Source organism: Melanerpes formicivorus, unplaced genomic scaffold (genome assembly GCF_026170545.1).
Source record: "Melanerpes formicivorus ecotype bairdi unplaced genomic scaffold, bMelFor1.0.p_v2 SCAF_16, whole genome shotgun sequence".
Taxonomy (NCBI): domain Eukaryota; kingdom Metazoa; phylum Chordata; class Aves; order Piciformes; family Picidae; genus Melanerpes; species Melanerpes formicivorus.
The window spans coordinates 8,035,242-8,056,342 of NW_027142368.1; the positions used below are offsets into that span (position 1 = coordinate 8,035,242).

Sequence of the window (21,101 nt, forward strand, 5' to 3'; positions counted from 1 at the left end):
GGAAATTTATCTTTTTTTTTAAACACTTCCTGAAAATACTTCTCTCCAACTAGATGCTAGATCTGAAAACCCACTCAGCACTTTATCCTGACCTAACTTTTACCTGTAGGAAACAGATTTTGCTACATACAGCACCACACCAAATCCTTCAGATCTTTCATAAGCACAATACAACTAATAACATGCTGGAGAGGGTTATTACAGTGGAGATGTACTTGAGGCAGAAGTTTCTAGATCCCATAAGCAAGTACTACACTTTCTATTTTTCCTGCCTATTGTTAAAAGCTGGTTACTCACACTTGCCAGTGCTCTGTTTGCTTCACCTTGCAATATCAGTTATCTAATTGTATTTGTTTTGTACACTTCTTCATAGTTTCCTAAGTGAAGCAGTGTGACACCAAGAGTACATACCTCATCTATCCACTGCTTCCTTGTGATTCTGAAAGAGGTGAGCAGCAGGATCACGATTCTCTTGATAAAAGATTAATTTCCTACAAGGGCCACACATTTTCCTGAAGTGCATGTTTTCAAAGCTAGCTAGCTTCCATTCTTGGGCTGTTGCAAATCTTCCACCTAGGTGACTATATTAACAAGAAGAATGCATTAAGGATCAGTTTTGCTCTAATCCAATGAGCACTACAGCTGTTCTTCCACTCTGAATGCTACCAAACGTGTAAGTTTTAGGTAAGACCATGTACAGAGACTCAATACCAAACTGAGTTATAAGAAAGAGACATCTCAACTGTTCCACATTCTGCTTTGTCTGCTATGGTTACCAACAGCCCATAAACACATGAGAAAAAACATACACAGTGAGAACAGCTAATGCTCACAGCGAACCAGAAATAGCTGCATGGGAAACTTAACTTCCAGCTGGTACTTGAAGTGAACTATCAGTAGTGACAACCCAGACCTTCTGAAAACAAAGTTTAGGCTATACAATCTATTAAAAACCAGTAGTGATCAATACAGTGCAGATCTACATAACCTTCTCTTAACAAGTGCTTAACATGGGACTCAGTGACCAGTCAAAGAAGTTGTTATAACATTTTTGTGGACTGGTGCAAAATACTGATTTTTTCAGAACCTTAAGGAGAAATTAGATTCACTTTAGCCTACAGCACAGCCACTTTTCATTATCATTCCTGAACACATTGTATGGAAAGACCAAAAACCATGTGTTAAGGATAAAAGTGTTAAGACTACTTTCTCAAAACAGATTCCTTCCTCAAATTGAGCATTTTCAGGTTTTCTGCTTATACTTTTTAAGAGGCTAAATAAATCACTCAAAGCAAAGAAGCAGGAACAGTTTATTGTGACACTGGCACCTTTACCTTTATCAAATAATATGGAGTTCTCTAATTTTAAATTTTTTTTACCAATTTAAATATTTCACCAACATGTGCATCATTACTTTATAAAACTTCATTATTATCTGCATCTTATCACCCCATTTAACACAAGAACAAAAGAACAAACTCTTGGAGACATAAGGAGCCGCATCAAGGCAAATGTATTCTTTAATAGAGAGTAAAATAAACGTCCCTACTAACCTTTATTCAGAATGAGGACATAGAAATATCCACAGCTCTTTGTTCCATTTGGTAGGATTTTAAGATCTGTCTGTGCATGTATAAGCACAGAACACAGAGTTTTAGCCACACTGGCACCACCTAAACAGAGATTTATGCTCCACAGTTTCTACATGCATTCCATCTTGGTGTGCTGATTATAGTACAGGGATTCTCTTCTTCATCTACAGAAGTTTCAATTTAAGAATACACTGTAAGCCAACTTAGAGAAACATCCATTAATTGCTAATAGAATCACAGAAAGGTCTGACAACAGTCTACAAAAGTGGGAAGGTTTGGGGTTTTTTTTAAATCACAGTTTTCAAATATAAAAAACAAAAAGGTTTTTCCCTAGAACTGAAACCTATTTACATGAACATTTTAAAAAGATGGTCTGTAATTTAGATCTAATCACTGTCATCTGAGCCACCTTCAGACCCCTCATCATTTGATCCTTCTGGTTCAGATTCGTTACCAGATCCTCTTCCAGAGCCCTCGTTGTCAGATCCTCTCTCGGAGTCTTTGTCAGAGTCAGCACTGCGAGAAGCTGGGCGAGATTCATTTTCCGAACCACCAGAACGACTTCTCCCTGACTGTACAGACTCATTGTCAGACTGCTCTGACTCTGACCGCCTCCTCTTCCTAGCTGACCTGTCACTGTCAGAATCCTCCTCAGACTGGTGGACACCGGACCTCCTTGGACTACCGGCCTCGCTACCAGATTTGTTTCTGTTATCAGAATCACTATCAGAAACGATGCGTTTACTGTGCTGTCGTTCTCCTTCATCTGAATCACTGTTGCTGTTCCTCGCATGTCTGTAGGGAGAAGAGAAAACCCTCAGTCTTAGAAGATGCTATCCTTAGCTTAAAAGTGAGACACCAGGATCTGAGTAATGCTATCATCATCTGAATGGGAAGAATGAGTGGAATTAATTTGCAATGAAAAGTAACGTTCTGAGTACAATGAAAGGCTTCTCACTATCTTCACTATCTCACTATCAACACTGCAGTTTCTCTTAAAGGCACACATTGAAACTTAAGTACAGTGTTACTTAAGATTCTTACCCATCATCGGCAATTTTAAGTTTATCCTCATCAGAAGAATCATCACTTGATGAAATTATGGCTTTTGATTTGATCTTTCCTTTCATTGAAGGAGGCAGACGTTCTGGTTTGGGCTTGAGAGAGGGAAAACAAAGGGTTGTTTGTTAGCATGACTGGTTAAAGCACAGTGCCCAAACGCAGAGACACATTCAGAAAACCAGACATGCTTCAGAAAATTTTTCCATTTTCCATTATTTAATCCTAAATGGCTTCAGAAATATCCTTTTCATCCTTGAAGCAGCAATAGGGAAAGAGGATGAAAAGAAGCTCAAAGGCAGTTTGCTACAGGAGAAATGTTACTAAATGTTTTTTGACTAGAGTAACAGTGAACTCTGTGTATTTGGAAAGTGATGCTGTTATTCAGGGTTTGACTTACAGCCTTCTTTTTCTCTGCTTTGGGTGGACGACGTTTCTTAGGCCTTGGACCATTTTCATGTTCTTCATCATCAGTCCCCTCCTCTGCCTTCTGCGGTCTTCAACAGAAACATATTTTATATGATGTAAAGCGTAACACCACAAAAACCCCCCAACCTTAACACATGCAAAATTATCAGTTTCAAGAATGTCCAGTTTACCAAGTGTTACTCATACTTTTCCTGAAGAGCAGCTGTCTTAAAATGTGGATGTGTAAATAAAAATTAATCATGTGACCTCCTGACTGGTTCATTTTTTAAACTGTTATGCTTGAGAGTATACTTAAAAGCCATACAATCTCTCAGGGAAGTCTAACACTAAAGTATCAGTTACCTCCTCCTCTTCTTCTTCTTTCTCTCACCCTCCTCTTCTTCCCCATCTTGCTCACTGCCACTGCCCTTCCTCTTCTTTTTCTTTCTAGACACAGGCAGATCTTCATCACTGTCATCGTTGACAAATTCATCAAATTCCCCTGCTCCTTTTTTGGACCGCTGTAATAAATAAAAGCCCCACAAATATAGCCTTTTATTCATGCTTCAGTTGAAAAGCTACCAGAAAACAATTCAAAATAGAAACTTTATCTGACCATGTTTTTGAAGACATGAAAATACAGATCTTCTTGTGCTATCTTTCCCATAATCTTTACAGTGATATTATTTAGAAACTGATTCCATATATATAATAAAATGTATATAATAAAATGCAGGTATATAATAAAATACTCTTCTTCTGTTATTTAAACAATTGAACAGAATAGATTCTGGTGATGGCACTGTGTTTGTATTAGCTTCTAATTTTTATATTTGAGTATTAAAACCGCTGCAATTTCACTCAGCAAAGGCCAGCATATTTAAAGTAAAAACCTTTGCTGCTGCAAGGGACCATGTATGAAACAAGGGAAAAAAAAGTGACCAAAAAGAAGTATTAAAAAATGCTGTTCTACCCTGCCTCCACCACCACCACGTTTTTTCTCCTTTGATCCTTCTACTTCACCAGTGAACATCAGAATATTCTTCGTTTTCTCCACATATTGAGCTCTTTGTTCCAGAAGTTTTTTCTGTTCTTCTTTTTCTCTTAGGCGCTTCTCTTCCTGAAACAGAGGGAAAACTAGCCATTAGTACTGTATTGGCAGCATTGCAGTGATTATAATTGCTAACAAGAAATGGGAAAGTTGACTTTTAACAGTCTATCTCATAGCAGAAGATCCATGTGACCAAAAAAAAACCAAAATAGTTTTCTACAAGCCTATGCTAGAATAGCAAAAATCTGAAAGAACTGTTGCACCTAGTGCTTCCTCATCCAGCTTGTCAATACAGAAATTTTATCAGACCCTCACCGTGGGGAAAAGGCAGTATCACCTGTTAGCTATAAAATTTTCTGCTACCACTTACTGTAACAAAGAAAATAGCTACTAGACATTAGCATGCATATATACTATAAACAGCTGCTAGATAATAATACCAGGTACCACCACAGAGCAACAGGAGCATATATATTGGCAAGATGCACACTTCTTAAAAATAGTTTTCTGAACATATAATACACAGAATGTAACAGAATAAAACCTGTTCTTTAAGTAGTTTTTGGCGAAGCAGCTCCTTTTCTTGCTCTTGCTTTGCACGCAGCTCCCTCTCTTCTTCATCCTGCTTGCGTGCCCGAGCCACATGATACTGGGCTTGACTCAGTAAGTCAGAGCATTGCCTGTAACATACAGCATTCTCAAGTAAAGAAAGGTGGCAGACATACTACAAGAAGAAACAGCATTACAAAGGGCATGGATCATAACGCTATGTTCCCATCACCAACCAAGTAAAAAAAGCTACTTGAAATAGCACCACAGAAGGGTAGCACAAATTTGAGTAAAGTAAAGCACTTCCTAATAAGCAGATTTATCTTGCACTATACAATTTTAGAACATATAACTTCAGACTTAAAATTTAGCCAATTAATTTAAAACTAAACACTCCACATGATCACAAAAGGAATCATTCCAACTAACGAGGGACAGCTTCAGAAATATGGTTAGTAAGAACTTGGATTTAATCACATGATACTAGCAAACTTAAACAGAAAGGTAGTTTAAAAAAAATAAATCTTAAAAAAATACAGCTGTGGAAGAGTTAAGGTTGCACAAAGTGTTCAAGCCTCATGAAACATTAAAGGTGCTTTTAATATTCCCTTAGCCAATGTTAGCAATATTTCTTTTACAATTAACATTTTCTTCTCTGTAAAAAGTCCTGTACGTGTGACCTATTTAAGATGTACGCTGCACGACAGTCAGCTGATGTCATTTGTATATGACCAGGATAAACCTTACAATGTGCAACAAATGAAGTGCAGAGCACACCTAAGAAATAAGCTCACAAGTAAACTCATTTGAACAGGCTTTTGTGCAAGCTCATTATGCCGAGCAAAAACTAACATAGACTATACTCTGCAAATCAAATTTTCTCTGTTTTGATGACTAACCTATGGACTACCTCCATGAGAGGAAACCTGCTGTTAGATTACATTTAAAGATCAAAACAGTGAGAGCTAGAAATATTTAAATAAATATCGCTACACTCTCATCAATGGAAAATTTGCCATTTAGAACCCAGTTTTACTATGTAAAAACAAGACAAAAATATTCCACTGGGTATGTGAAAGAAGGAGTTGGGGTTTGTTGTTTTGTTTTTTTACCTGGCTTCTGTAGCAGCAAGTGCCAAGTCAAATCTCATCTTATCACCTACTTTACTCAAGTAACTGAAGTACCTGGAGGAAAACAACAACAAAAAAATGTTTGCTTTAAAAGAAAGAATTTACTCCTGGAGTACAATCCTATAAAACTCAACAGATAAGGAAAGCTCACTATTTTTCTCTCTGTGCAGTCCTTTATAATACACAGTATAAAAATATATTCAGAGTTCTCCAAGTTTACAAGATTCTAAAACCACTCCAGAAAATCTCTAAAGAGAGTTTTAAGATTTCATTTACTGGCTCCTACCAAGAAGCACACTGCTGAATCTAGTGGACTTAATCCTCAACTGCCACAGATAAAGTGCTTGAAACCAGCATAAGAAGAGAAAGGAAAACTTGTTTTTTAAAAACCCTTCCAGAGCAGCCTCCCTGAACCTAGCTGACAGGCCCTTGTGAATACAACAAGCCTTCAAGCAGACTGGCAAACAACGATGATCACTGTCTTGAAAACAGTTTCTCCATTTCATTTAACAAAAAAACAACTTTGTAACTTTCAAGGTTGCCACAGTTTCTTCCCACATTCCATCAGAGATGTTTTGATTGAAGTGTTTTTCTGCTAGGCTGAACTCAGATCCTTGTACATATAAAGAAAATCCTTGCTCAATTTTTGGATTGTAAGAAGTATTTTCCAAAACATGAAAGACATCTGAATTTTCAGTTTATGGGTATGAATCCAGGATTTCATGTAACTGTCAAGGTAATAAATAACAAGCTTCTACCTGAATTCAAGTTAGAATTTGTGTTTGAATGTTTATGTTATGTAAAGCACTAGAATTGTGAAATGCTCTCCTCTATGATCAGCTTGCTTTAGTTGACAGAATTCATAGTATCATAGTATCATTCAGGGTTGGAAGGGACCACAAGGATCATCTAGTTCCAACTCCCCTGACATGGGCAGGGACACCCCACACTGGATCAGGCTGGACAGAGCCTCAGCCAGCCTGCTCTTAAACACCCCCAGGGACGGGGCCTCGACCACCTCCCTGGACAACCCATTCCAGGGTTTCACCACTCTCATGGTGAAGAACCTCCTCCTCACATCTAGCCTGAATCTCCCCACCTCCAGCTTCATTCCATTCCCCCTAGTCCTATCACTACCTGAGATCCTGAGAAGTCCTTCCCCAGCCTTCCTGTAGGCCCCCTTCAGATACTGAAAGGCAGCATCTATCCTCAACACAAGAGCAGAAGTATGAATGCACGAAGCACACACTGACTATACCAGCAATACTGAGGAGCAGACTACATGGCTGAAATGTTTGAACAGAAAGAGAGTGATGGTTTGATTAATCACACTGTTTTCTGCCTGGAATTGTTTTATCTTTTTTTCAAAAATGAGAACTAAAGGATCTCAAGTGCACTTCTGAAATTGCTTTTGCTCTTATGCTGCAAGAGTACTTTGGCTTTACTTGCCAACAGGAGGGTAAAATTAGTTTTCAAGAACTATCAGTCATTAAACTAGGCTTATATAATACAAATAGATTTGCTTGAGAGCCTTATAGGTTGTTTTGAAACATATAACTGAAAAAAAAAGTATTACATTCATAAACCAATTTTCAGCTTTTTGTTTTCTACTATGCTCTTTCAGGAAGAAGTGCATCCTGGTCAGAGTAGGACAAAAGCCTTTGGGAAATACATACTGGCCACCTGGCCAAACAAATTTGGCCATGGAGCAAAGTGTGAATACACGGATTTGTCAGGCACAAGTTTTGAAACTCCAGAATTACATACAGTGTTTCATAGGAGACAACTGCTCTTCTAACCAGATTTGCGACTTCATACCGCAAATTTTCTGTAAGGAAATAAACCAGATTGAAATTAAATCATCCGTACCTGTGGGCTAGCTCCAGTTCTTTCACAGCATTAAGTACCTCCTTTAGATTGCTTTTTTCATCTTTCAGGACAGAGGTAGCTAGTCTTTGCAGCACTAAAGCCACATTAAACATAAGGACTGTATCACTTGGTGCTACGTGCCTGGCCTGTAAGGAAAAAGTGGTTTTGTAAGACTTACTGCAACATGATACAGAAGTATATTGGTGGGATATACAGGGAATAAGCCCAGTCCAAAACATGCATCACCTTCTTGTGTGATATGACATCTTATATTTGTACCTTTAACAAAGTTTGCTTGCATTCCTGTAATTTGCCACATTTGAAGAGTGCACGGGCCAAATATAACAATACTTCAGTATTTTGATGCTTATAGAACTTTCTGAGGCAGTTTTCATACTGAAATGAAGAAAAAAGAAAAGAAAGCAAGACCAGTCAAATTAAGAGGTGACCATGGTTAGCTACATGGGTTAGCCAACTCAAATAAGTGTTGCTATTCCTAAAAATCATTAATAATATGCCTTCTGATTTTTTAAGAAGCGTGTCACACCACAATGATGCCTCCTTTTCACTGATCAGAAAATTACTTCTCCAGGAGGCTCTCTAAGTCTTAGAACACAACAGAATATTTTGCAAGTACTATCTAGTGTAACTAAGTCCAATAAACACAACTAAATTTAAGAGTCATTTTAATTCCTAAACACAGTTATTGGGAGAGGGAATCTCTTTTCTTTATTAATTCAAGACATTGTACAAACTAGAACATATTTAACGTAGTAATTCCATACATTTGATGCAGTTAAATAAAAAAAATAAATAAATCCACTTTTCAGATAATTCAATGTCAAATTTATTCTGTCCAACTAGCTACGTAACTTGGCCTGCCAAGGGGTCTCTAATTGTACTGAAGTGCATAAGAACACTTACTACTATAGATTTTGAGTCTAGAATTAAAGCTTCATTTAGGAAACACAACTTTTTCAGTGATGAGTGCCGTTTGTTTGGCATACTCTTTCCTCAAGCAATACTATAAAATACATAATAATCTTTATTTCCTAGCACAAACACAGAAGCTGTCCTGAACTGCAGTGCCTGAAGTCACTACTCTCAGATCACTGTGTTCTGAGTGCCAAATTTCCCCCTCAGCTTTAGAATAAAAGATCTTATATTTAGCTTAAGTCTGCATTGGATTTGTATGTTTTATGTTAGAGAACTCACTAGAGTAATTGTTGTGGGTGCAGTAAGCTAGGCTATTACATTCAATTTGTTGCCCTCCGAGTCTAATATGATGTATTTCACACTGTGTCTTGTACTGAATGCATAGCAGAACCCAGGTAGTAAGAAAACACCTCAGTAAACTAACACACTTCTAACACCTGTGCTTAAATATTGGCAAATGAGAACAATATTATTCTGACAAATCAAAAGGTGAAAATGACACCAGTTTCCCATGTACTTCACTGCTTAAATAATTGCTAAAATTAGGTTTTTATTAGGCATTTGTCAATAAAAACAGACAAGGCATTAAAAAGACAATAGACCCCATTCAAGTGCAACAGAATGAACGTGATCGTGTAACCAGAGCTTTGTAATAACAGTTCACTGAGGTTCTGATCAAGTAAGAAAGGCCTTACAACTATCACAATAAACTTCAGGATAGCTCTAAATTAAGTATTTTTGAGCCTCAATGTGGACTCAACCTTAATGAACCAGGTTTGTTCTGAGCTGCTGTCCTGTCAAACATACACTTATTTTTTCCTTTTGAAGCTTATTCATATGCTTTTGATCAACTATTTGAATCGCTTAGTTTGAATAGACTGATATGTGGAAGTTAACTTGTTTGAGCAGGTTGACTAAGTAGATAATCCCAATAGTTTTCATTCAACATGAACTATCTTGTGATGCTAACTGTGGTGAACAAAATCATGGCAGCAAGCTTTTCTGACAGCTCTGACTTATTTATGTAATCATTTGAAAGAACAAACATAGGAAGAGTTGCTCTTAAAAAAACTCACCAACAAATTGTATTTACTTACTTCAGTAACATGTGAATATGAATCACCTAACTTCAATGGCTGAAACCCCCCTGACTAAAAATTAAATCCAAGACCAAAATTCTATTTTAACTCTGCTACCAAAAAATTAAGTGTAAAGGTTGGTGCTTTGTTACCCATATCTGGAAGTCTGTTTTGAAATCTAGATTTGAAAGCCAATGGTATGCTACACACAGACCTATGACTTCTTAAAATACTATTCAGAAACTTTCACAGCTGCTATGACAGCAGAGAAACATCCTGAAGTTATCTAACCCAACACATTATGAGATTCAATTTAGAGATGTTACCATCTGCACAGCACTGATGTACTGTTTCTGTTCTACGTAGATATGTGCCAAATTCAGCCACACATCACTGATATCTGCTGTTGCCTCTCTCACTTGGGCAAAAACATCACGAGCTTCACGGAAATATCCTTTATGCGCCAAGACAGCTCCTAAAGGGAAAGTCACATGTACAGCATAAGCTTCCCAGTTCATGTGCTACATACTCTTCCCAAACAAAACAGAGTACTGACTGAATAAAGCTCCTCACTAAAAGTTAAGTGACATAGCTGACATATGAAAACTATTTTTTTTCCTGTGCTCCACTACACAGCATTGAGGCCCTGCAAAAACAATTCTGTATTAAAAGCATGACACATAAAAGTATCATCACCAATGAAAGAAAATTAGTGTCTAATACTCACCTATGCCATTAGCAGCATACAAGTTCTTCGGATCATTTCTGAGTACTTGCTTGTAGATCGCTAATGCACGGTCTTGATGACGCTTCTCCTGCAAAACGAAGTACCCCAGTTGATTACTCATTTCTGTAACTCGGTATTAAAACACCTACCCTGAAGTTTCATGCCCTATAAGATACCAAACAGGCATCAAGAAAAGGCTGTAAGTAGCTAAGAGCATACAAAAAAAACCCCAAACACCAAAAAAACCCAAACAAAAACTACACAGGGGAGACAGATGTCCATTACCTTTTCTCTGTCTCTTGTGGGTTGATGTAGAGTCTGCAACCAGACGTTGCCAAGAGCCAGCATGGAATAAGTATCATTTTGTGTGGATGGCTGTTTCAATATTCTTTCGAATTTCTTCTGCCCTGGACCCCACTCTTGTTTAGCCAAATGAAGATTGCCAATCAGAGACCAAGCATCTGGATGGTCCTAAACAGAAATTCACTGTAAGTTTCAAGAGCATAATTTTCCCTTTTCAGGTATAAAATGCTATTTTCCATAAATGGAATCCAGTATTTTATAAAACCAACAAAGAGAAGATTACAGTAGTTCCCTCTTCTTCCCCTAGTAAACAAAGTAAAAAATATAAGCAAAGGAAAATAAAATTAAGTTAGTATTTCAAATGTTTTAACTTTAAATACTTAAAGGGTTACAAACCTGATTTATTTGAAGTGCTTCCTTAAACCAATCAGAAGCCTCATAAAAATTTCCTTTATCCCTAGCCATAGCTCCCAAGCGCAAGTAGCCTAAAAATAAAAGCAGAAAATAAATTAAAAATCAGGAAAACAGGCTTAAGACATCTCAAACAAGATGAATATTGGCCATACATAAATTTCAAAAGCAATCTCTTGATCTGCTAAGGATAGCAAACATGAAGACATCTTTCATACTCTATTCACAGTAAGACACCATATGAAGATCAACATCAATCCACAATAGTGATACAGAAATTGCAGATTTCCAACAATTAGTATGCAAATATTCTTAATTTGTTTCATAAAGATGATTGAAAAACCCCAAAGGCAGAAGGATGTATCAGTTACATAATTCTCCTCCCTCTACTTTTAACAGCTCTCCCATCTCCACAAGTTTGGGAAGAACTATCAGCAGATGACAGTAGGAAAAAAGCAGGATTAGGCTGGGGCATGCTGTGTGCTGCAGCTGTCTGAGCAAGGGCTACCACCTTGCTGTTGCAGCAAACATCATCTCAGCTACTTGGGAGCAAGAGGAAGAGCACTGTGATAAAAAAAAAAGAAGCCACAAAGCAGCACGTGCAGCAGAAGCTGTGCTAATGCTGTTAACAGCTCTGCTTCCCTGGAGGAAGGCCAAGGTCCAAGTGATTCTCCCAAAGGGTCTCTACTTCTACCCACATAGCTAGAGTTGCAGAGTCCAGGCTTATCAAGTGGATGGCCTTGACTGCACCCAAGTGCTGAGGTGCTAAGGCTTTGATGTGGGCAGGGAGCAAGTGAGCAAAGGCATTCAAGTCTAGATAAGATAATTTTGCTAGATTTGAGTGCAGTATGTTTTGCAAATAATTACATGGCTTAAAGCTGGAGATTGGACTGTAAGAAAAGGAAAAGAGCAGGTCAGTAAGCACTACTAACAACAGAAGTGAAGACAGATATAAAGTAGGTTAGGAGACACTGTAAATGGGAAGATTTTTGGTATTATAAGGAGGACTGTGGAACCAAAATACCAAATGTTTCTTACAATCAACGTAATTAGGATGCTCTCTTAAAATGTTTTTATACAGCTTTTCCGCTTCATGAAATTCACACATCGCCTCATATAGTCTGGCAAGGTTATAGGACGTTGTTACCGAGATAGCATTGTAATAATGCTCATCGTGTTCAGCTTCTGCTTTTGCACGATCCAGTGATGCCAAAAAATATTTCTAAAGTATAAAAAGAAAAAAGGAATAAAGAACTCCAGAACACACTTAAAGGAAAACTTCTGGGTGATCAAGAAACTCAGCTGAGTAATTACATACCTTGGCTTCTCCTAGGTTTCCCAGCCTGAAGTGCAGAGCACCCACATTATTCAAAATCTCTGGTGGGACATCGGCTTGTACTTTCTCTTGCAGAATGCGTGTAGCTGTACCATAGGCTGACAGTGCACCCTTTACAAAGGAAGAGAAAATGGATGAAAGAAGCCAGAGAACGAGTTCTATGTGTTCTTATGAAAAGCACACACTTAATTCACCAAGTGTATATCAGTAATACCTGAATATCAGTCTGTTCTAGAATTTGGGCTAGCTCAATCCATGCCTCTACATCATCAGGATATTGTTCTGTGACTTTCTTTAGATGTCCCTGAAAAACAGCACAAAATAATTATGCCTCTTTGTGCACACACAAATTGTTTGAAAAAGAAATAAAGATAAAGCCAAAAGAAAGAGTGAAGACATTAACCTTAACACTAGGAAGATGTACCATACTGCGAAAGAAAAAATCCTAAACATCTGTGCAATTTGGTTACTAAGAAGTGCACTTGTTTCCTGTCGTCTTTATTGTATTTCTGTAAAACATAATACCTGCTTGAAGTCTTAGAGAAGCAGAAACTATTACACCAACATGAGAAGCTAGAAAGTGAAGTCTAACGTTTTTTGCATTTATTTACCCTGGATTCTATTTAAAAAAACACTTTAATTTAAAAAAAGAAAAGAGAAAAAGAAAAAAGCTAACACTGTTCTTCCACATAAGCAAATACAAGTGTTTTCTGGAAATCACTAGCTACTTTGCTGTCTTCTGCAAATCACTAGCCAACTTAACATCTTCAGAGAATTTTAACATACAAAGAATTCTCCCCTTTTCATAGTACCAAATACAAATGTGAGGCTTAGGCTGTTCTAAATTCCTAGACTGTTTTAGCCAGAGTCACACAGGGGGCTCCTGGAGTAGAAGTCTCAGTTCTATCTAGGAGTTATGACTCTCCACAGTTACAAGGATCCCTCATGACAGCCTATACTAAATACTCTGTACCTACAACAAACTAACCCTGAGTTTTATGCAACTTAAGGTATAGGCTGATTTCAAGTCTGATTTTCAAGTTATGCACTTGTATATAAAAGTATGATGCTGGCAGAAGCAAAACTGACCTTTGCAATATCCCGTTTCTCCTGGTCTTCTGAAGCCGCATAAAGTGATCCAAGGATTTTCATAGTCTCATAATTGTTAGGATAAGCTTTCAAAACTTTTTCAAAGCATTGTGATGCATTCTCTTTGTCCCCTCGATAAATGTACATTTGACCCAATCCAAAAAATGGAAGTACAAAAGAAGATGAGGCAAACTGAGTGGCCTGGTAATAATACTGGAAAGCTTGATCATAATCTTCCTAATTAAAAAGAAGCAAATAACAGGTAGCATTTTTACAGTTAACCTTGTGTGAATGATTGTAACACATTTTTATGTACAGTCTCAAAGGAGGCTTTTAAAAAATGCCCTACCTGTACATGAAAAGATCTAGCCAGCTGGTAACAACTCTCTGCTTGCATTGCTTCAACTTCTGTATTATGGAAAGCATGAAGAGCCAAGTGTTGCACTTTCCCATAGTCCTGGAAAGAAAGAAAATTTTTAAGAAGTGTACCTCTTTCTTGAGAAAAGTTTATACAAAACTTAAGTAAAAAAACTGTGCTCATCTAGATTAATAGTTCTGTATTAGGCACCATTTAGCCTGACAAAATGAGATTGAATCCAACACTACAGACTCTGAACAACCTTGGTGTTCAGAAGTTACCGAGTATTTAACTGTAAAATTCCACTGAATTCTTACCTTCTTGAAGAAGAAGTGATTAGCCAAGTGATTCAACACCATAGGATTACTGGGATCAATTGTATAAGCTCTAGAGAGCAGTTGAACACCATTCTTGATGGAATCAGCCTAAATGAAATATTGACAAGTATCAACAGTTGTAACTTACTAACATCTTCAAAATTATTCTTCCTTCTAGGCCACAGCAAAAAAAGTATATTCAGCCACTAGCTTTTTTCCCTGCAGCACACAAATGGAAAATGGGAAATGAAGCCACCAGAGAGATGTAAAAAAGCAAAACAAGACTTTCCAGGAAAAAAAAACAACCCTAACACCACAAAACTTAAGTCTTGCTGTCCTAACATTTCATACTCACACTCCGATAGCTATTGCCCCACTGATAACTTCTTTAGCTAGGATTAACCATCTCAGATGCTGTGAATCCAAAGAGTACATGTACTTTTATAGTGATAGAACATCTTGAGAGGCAGGATCAGCCTCTTTGGTTTACCATGTGGCATGCATGCCAAGACAGCTTGGATACAGCTTTAACTCTTATTTGAAAGCTTGTACTCCTTAAAGCCCAGGAGTAATTGGCCAGGACTATGCCTTTTACCTTCACCTGTAACATCGTTCAGTAAGACACAGACTTAAAATGATTAAACAACAAAAGTTACAACTCCTTTTAAAAAAATGGACTACCTTTCAAAGGTTAAAAAGTTTGCTTTTTCAGATAAGAAGAAAGTAAACTGAATATGCATTCTTCTTAAGTCAGACCCACCTCTTTATTATTGAGTTCCAGAACAGCCAGTCCAACCAAAGCCCCTACGCATTTTGAATTTAGTTCCAGAGCCCTGCTGAATGCTAAGCGAGCTTTTTCCAACTTGTTCAGTTTCACGAAGCAGTGGCCCATACCTAATCGAACCTCAGCTAGAGAACAAGATGAAACCATTCAGAATCCCAAAATTTCAACTTTATGACTTTTTTTCCACATTCTGCACATCAGCTGAAGTGAGAGCAGAATTTTTATCATTTCTTTAAAACCTGTAAAGCCACCTAATGATTTCCTGTTTTTAAAGACAGCCTCTCACACATGGCAGCAAAATTAACAGATCAATAAGATTTTATTTATTCATACACCACAGAACGTGGGCCTGTATCTCTGAAAGATTCTGATACTAAAATTGCTTCTATGAAAATGTATTAAAAATAACAGAGAAAGCCACTAAAAAATTGCCAGTGGAAAAGGCTGGAAATTTCTGAGGCAAGGTAAGTTCACCTGAGACTAACAGGCCTTCAGAAAACACAGATGACTAATTTAGGCTGTCATTTCTCCTCAAATGATCAACTGATTCACTGACAGTAAGTTGTTCATCATTCCCTAATGTCCATGACCATGTACAGATGAACAAGTACAGAGAATTCACATCATATTGCCACTTCAGACTGCCTGCAAACCAAGAATATCACAATCTTTACATACAGCATTTCAAATACCCCTCTGTGAAAAAGGGGAGTGAATGAAGATGTCCTTGTAAGGCTTGCATTCCTAAATCCAATTTCACAGGAAAACTCACATCATGTACCATAGGTAGTACTTTACTTTTCATTGTTTTATTATTAACACTAATACACCATTTACATTCCAAGAGCTCACAGGCTCTGGTATGCTCTTGAATAGCTCCCCTCCTCCCAAAACAATTTTCAACTCTTACATGCAACTTCTCATTTTCTAATAGCTTTTTAAAAGGTAATAATTAAAAAAACACAAAACATTTTCCTAAACACTATCTCCTTCTCTAACTATTAAGGAACACTTGAAGTCAACAAAACCTGAACTCCTCTATAATGAAGGCAAAAAAGTCCTTAAGCACTTGATTTCAGAAGACTTCAGTTAGTTTGCAAACAGAGCAAATACTTCCACTAGCAAATTCTTTCTGTCTTACCTGGGCAACCTGGATTGGTACGCAATGCTTTCTTGTAGTAGGCCAGGGCTCCTCTATAATCTTTCTTGTTGAAAGAAATGCATGCTTTACCTGTTTCAGATAAATCAGAAATATAAGTAAAGCAAGTTGTAAATAAGAAGCTCTTCATTATTGTTTGGTAACTTTGTGCTGCGTTGATTTTCAAAAGCTACAGTTGAACAGAGAAAACAAATCAGACAACCACAACATACTATTCTTAATGATGTCAAATATGTTAAAAAATAATCAAACATAACAACACATTACATTTATTTCCATGGTTTTCTGCAGAAATGTAGTTCTTTCTTGGTCCAATTGTTAGGAAACAATTAAAATACAAGTATTACACCTTACTGACTTCTCACTGCTAGTATCTTCACCTCTGACAGAGCATACAACTTCACTGCCATCATAACAAATTAGTAGTAGCAGACATGGATATAACCCCGTAAGTCTCAGAAGATGCTAGCGAGCCTTATACTTTTTACAAGCTCTTCCACTTAAATATACTTCCCAGGTTTAAAGTAATCTCTCCCACATGTTTCTAGTGAAAAGTGCACACTTCTTGAACAAGCTCTTTCTCTCTATTCACACATGCATCCCTTCTTAAGCACGGATTTTATTCTAAAACTCCACAAACTCATACCAAGAAGGGCAGGAATATTATTCGGAGACTGGTTGAGCACAAAGTGGAATTGTGCATCAGCTTGATCCATCTTATCACCTTCAAGCAGACAAAAGCAGGCTCTTCCCAACAAGTGATTCTGGATAAGGGAAAAAAGAATAAATTGTGATACATAGCCAGATGAACTGGCTATGCTATAATGCTTTCTACAATTTATTTCTCTCACATCAGAAAGAAAAATAAACCAAAAAGGGTCTTCATCACCCTCTTCCAAAAGTTTAGGTATTATCAAGCAAGAAAGTAACAACCAATCCTTTCTTCCCAATCCCCCAAAGTTCCGATAGTTCTACCATGTGCAACAAGTTAGAGAGAACTATTCCTGGTGGCACTGCAAAGATTTCAAATTCAAGTTTTGCTTAGACGCATTACACTAACAGACTTAAAGCCTGAGCACTTTCTGTCTTCCCTTTAGAGAATAAATACTTGTTTTCTTTACAAGAAATCATTTACAAATACAGATTTTTAAGCACATTTTGGATTTACCTGATCATACATGATAATTTTGTCAGCCATAGTATACAGCAAAGTAGCTTGAGTAATGAGCTCCTTCTTGTTATCTTTATTCTTTTCTTTTCGAGCCTGCTGTACATAGTATGCTGCCAGTGTATCCAGACATGTCATCTGATCTTTTTCATGGTCTCTGTAGTCCAAGTTGCCATCTATGCGTGCAGCTTCCAACAGCTTCACAAAGTCTTCTGTTTTTCCTTGTTTGTAGTATTCCAGCTACAAAACACAGTTTTAACTGACAACTCTAGGAAGTAACGTAGGTTGATGATTTGGGTGTTACAGAGATTTTTTTTTTTCCAGAATGTGGGGATACATTGGCCATAAATGTAGGGGTAATCAGACAAAGGCTTTCTGAGATCACCTAATATTTTTTTGTCCTCAGCCCAACTTAGTATTTTTACATTAAAACATAGTCTTACAGCTATTTGTAAGTGAAAAAACCCTCTGAACTTTGACTTTTCACACATTTCACCATACTTTGTATAATCGAGACACTACCCCCTCTCTTTTATGATATATATAGCCAGAAAAACCACAGATTGTGAAAAAACAAAACACCTTAGAATCAAGTCTGAAGCAGCATTGCTTCATGAAAAAAAGATTAAATTAAAACCTTACTATGCATATGTCAAAACATATCTGGCCTTGAATTGGTGATTGAATAACTTCATTAAGTGCCTGTTGGAAACTGTGGAAGTGCCTGTTGTTATTTAATTATCTGAATAATGTATTTAATTATGCAATATAGTATTTAAATACAAAACTTGTATATAGATACTAACCGCTAAGGCAATCCATATGTGCAGTTGTGTGTGTTCCTGTTTCAGTATACTTATAACTTCATCACCCTCAGGTAACTGATCGAAGTCGAGCTCAATAACCTAGAACCAAACAATACAGATCTTATTTTTACAAAGCATCAACTACATTATCTGTCATTGAGGTCAAAGGAAGCTGGATGTTTTGGAGCACAACACCAATAATAATTTGTGTTTCAACAAGGTTATAGACACAAAAATGAGTAATGATTTATTATATTCTGTATAAAACTGATGGCCTCACAAATATGAGAGAAAAGGTTTGAGGTACTAGTCAGGGAGAATAAACAGATATGCTAACTCATCTTCTCTTAACTCAGCCCAAGCAAATTATGAGATGATGGGGGTGGCAAACACTATAAAGAATGGACTCAATTTCTGAATAGTAACAACTGTAATCATCATGAGCAAATGCCATCAACAATATTTTGTCACACAAGCATTATTTTGAAGTACTGCTCTCCCAAGTTGATATACTCTTCTGATATGGAAAATGAGGAAAAGAAACAGATATTCCCAAGGTGGGATGTTCGGAAACACAATTTAAACTGCCTGTTAGTTCACCTGCTACTCAATCATACTGCCTTTAGTATCAGTCATTTGTGTTACAATTTAATTCTACAGCAAGGAAGAGTTTTCATACCCAGGTTTGTACCCTAACTGCTCTAATTCTGAAGAGTGTCAGTAATGTGGTTTATATGGCCTTATAGTTTTGACTACATAAAATTTCAGGATACCAACAAAAATATTGCTGCTATTATTGTTATTCTTAGTTTGAGTTTGTCTTGCACAATAACTTGTGTATGACAAATGATGTTTTTAAGTTTGGACAAACCTCAACTACAATCTGAAATAGTTATTAATAAGAAATAGGTATTACCAACACAGCAGATAAATACAGAAGTAAAACAGGGAAGTAAAAAAAAATAATTTATATCATCCTTAGTAACTCAGAACTTCAGAGCCCAAGTAGTCTTAACTGTAACTTAAACAGCAGCACCAAGATCAATTATTCATGTTAACACCTCACAGAGATAAAAAGCCCTCCATCACATAACCTGCAAAGAGCAAAGCACCTTTGTAAGAGTAAAAGACTCAATGGCAGTCATGTGGAAACTTGTTAAGAGTATGGATACATACGTTCAGGAAAAACAACAACACTCTTCAATTTATCTGCTATGGAATAATTTAACTTCGTAAAATCCTGGAACTTTAATGCTAACTTTAACATCCCTGCAGTTCCTAAAACAGTGCAGTCAGAAAAATCATTGGCTAACGAACTAAGGCGAGAGTTTAGCTGGCCGAGGCCACCGTACATTCAGTACAAACTGAAAATTAGATTCAGTGCCTAGCAAAGTCTTCACTCCTGAAGGTTACATATGCCTAAAGTACATATTGTGAGTGAAGAGGCTTCACAGACGTGTGACATCGAAGCACCTCTCACACACCGCCTGACCCATCCCAGCGGCTCTCCTTCACCAGCCAGCAACTAGGCAAGGGGAGGGCCGTTACGGCTAGCAAAAAGCAAACATCGTTCAGTAAGTGGCACCTGCTAAGGCACGCTCGGGTTTCTTTCCGCAAAGCAATACACCTGTGACCCCAGCAGCCTACTGCACTCAGCGAAAGGAGCCACACTTCCCCCAGAACCCAGGACCGAACTACTAGAGGAAAAGACAAACGCCCGTGCCCCCGCGCGCATCACACAGCGCACCCCCCCTCCCCAGCATCAGGCCGCGCCACCGTTTCCCTGTCCTCCGACTCGCCTCATCGGTGTCCCGGAGAGGAATCTCAATAGATCCCCGCGACATGATGGCGACAGCGCTGTCCGGAGAGCTCCCGAACAGCACACCACAGCCGCGGCCACACTTCCCCTCACAAACACCGACTGACCCGGACGTGCTCGGGCAAAGGGCGAGAGGCGGACTGGCTCCGCGCCCCGGCAGAGACCAGCCAATCCCAACGGCGCGCCAGCCTCAAGGACCGCCTCGCGCCCGTGCGTGATGAGGGATAAACATGGAGGGGGGGAAGGGACTGTTGCTGAGGTGACTGCGGCCTCGCGGGCGCCTCTCCGCGAGCGGCGCGGGAACGGAGGGCTGGGCGCTGGGCTAAGCGGCGGGAGCCGGCAGTCCGGTATACGACTGAGCCCCAGGCTGGGCCGCTGCGTGACCGCCTGTGAGACATTTACCTCATGATGAATTCCCAGTATGTTGCCATTTTGCATTCTATCTCGTTTTTAGGTAATTAGTTTTACAAAAGCTTCCATTTAAACAGAACCAAAGTTTTTTAAAAGAAAGAAGAAAAGTTTAGGATGGAGAGTACGGTGATTGTTCTTTGCCAAAGCATTCTTCTGGCCGCCTGAGTTCTGATACCATGCTCGTTTAAATGAAATTGCTCAACACACAGATCAAAATTACCTAATGTTTTATCAGAGAGATTAGCAGCTAACTCAAGAATATGAAGATCCAGTATCTCCATCATCCTCTACTCTTTTGGATAAAATTATTTTTTTCCTAAATTATTGTTTTTACATGTAATATATAAAATAACTGAATACTGTAATTTTTCATAAAATGTTTGCAATAAAATATTTTCATAATAACAGATGTGTTCTGAAAATTGCAGGTAAGAAAATACTACAGAATGGGTACAAAACTCAGTGTCTTTGGCTGGTATAATTGCCCTTTTGAAAATGTTTTCAAAGTAATAGAGGGACTACATCTCTTTGAAATATTTCCTCCTTGCTTAGTGTCATTCTTAAAACAGTTATTTTCATTCTGAAAGCTGAGCACGCTCTCTAAAACCCAAGTCTTTTACAGAAAGTGTAAGGAAAGGAAAGCTCATTATATAAGCAAGTATGTAATTGAAGAAGTCAGCTCCAAAAATAACAATGAACGCTTGTGTGAAAATTCTCAGGAAGGATGAAGCTTGAGAATT

General features: G+C 37.9%; 2 protein-coding genes across 4 annotated transcripts in view; one reads left to right on the top strand and one right to left on the bottom strand.

Moving 5' to 3' along the window:
* Positions 1–1,294: 1,294 nt before the first annotated feature.
* Positions 1,295–20,057, bottom strand: CTR9 (CTR9 homolog, Paf1/RNA polymerase II complex component). The gene is made up of 25 exons (XM_068147980.1): positions 19,931–20,057; positions 18,132–18,230; positions 17,326–17,565; positions 16,804–16,921; positions 16,140–16,229; positions 14,975–15,123; positions 14,215–14,322; positions 13,889–13,996; positions 13,540–13,776; positions 12,665–12,754; positions 12,433–12,561; positions 12,153–12,336; positions 11,100–11,188; positions 10,686–10,871; positions 10,401–10,488; positions 10,000–10,148; positions 7,938–8,054; positions 7,659–7,804; positions 5,772–5,843; positions 4,655–4,790; positions 4,033–4,179; positions 3,423–3,580; positions 3,052–3,148; positions 2,637–2,749; positions 1,295–2,387 (listed from the first exon to the last, which is right to left on the bottom strand). Exons 1-25 carry the CDS (start codon positions 19,973–19,975, stop codon positions 1,979–1,981), a joined length of 3,504 nt encoding a protein of 1,167 aa, XP_068004081.1. The 5' UTR covers positions 19,976–20,057; the 3' UTR covers positions 1,295–1,978.
* A 142-nt stretch (positions 20,058–20,199) lies between these two features.
* The window catches only part of IRAG1 (inositol 1,4,5-triphosphate receptor associated 1), a 77,768-nt gene continuing 76,866 nt past the window's right edge, over positions 20,200–21,101 (top strand). For all 3 annotated transcript variants that reach the window (XM_068147984.1, XM_068147985.1, XM_068147986.1), the window contains exon 1: positions 20,200–20,369. The gene's annotated coding sequence lies outside the window, so the exon portion shown is untranslated. The remainder of the gene's footprint in view (positions 20,370–21,101) is intronic.

Coding starts and splice junctions, on each gene's coding strand:
- CTR9 (XM_068147980.1), bottom strand. CDS start 19,975: ATGTCGCGGGGATCTATTGAGATTCCTCTCCGGGACACCGATGAG. Junction 3,581..4,032: donor GTGGTGGTGGTGGAGGCAGG/GTAGAACAGCAT, acceptor TATTTATTACAG/CGGTCCAAAAAAGGAGCAGG. Junction 2,388..2,636: donor CTTAAAATTGCCGATGATGG/GTAAGAATCTTA, acceptor TTCTCCCTACAG/ACATGCGAGGAACAGCAACA.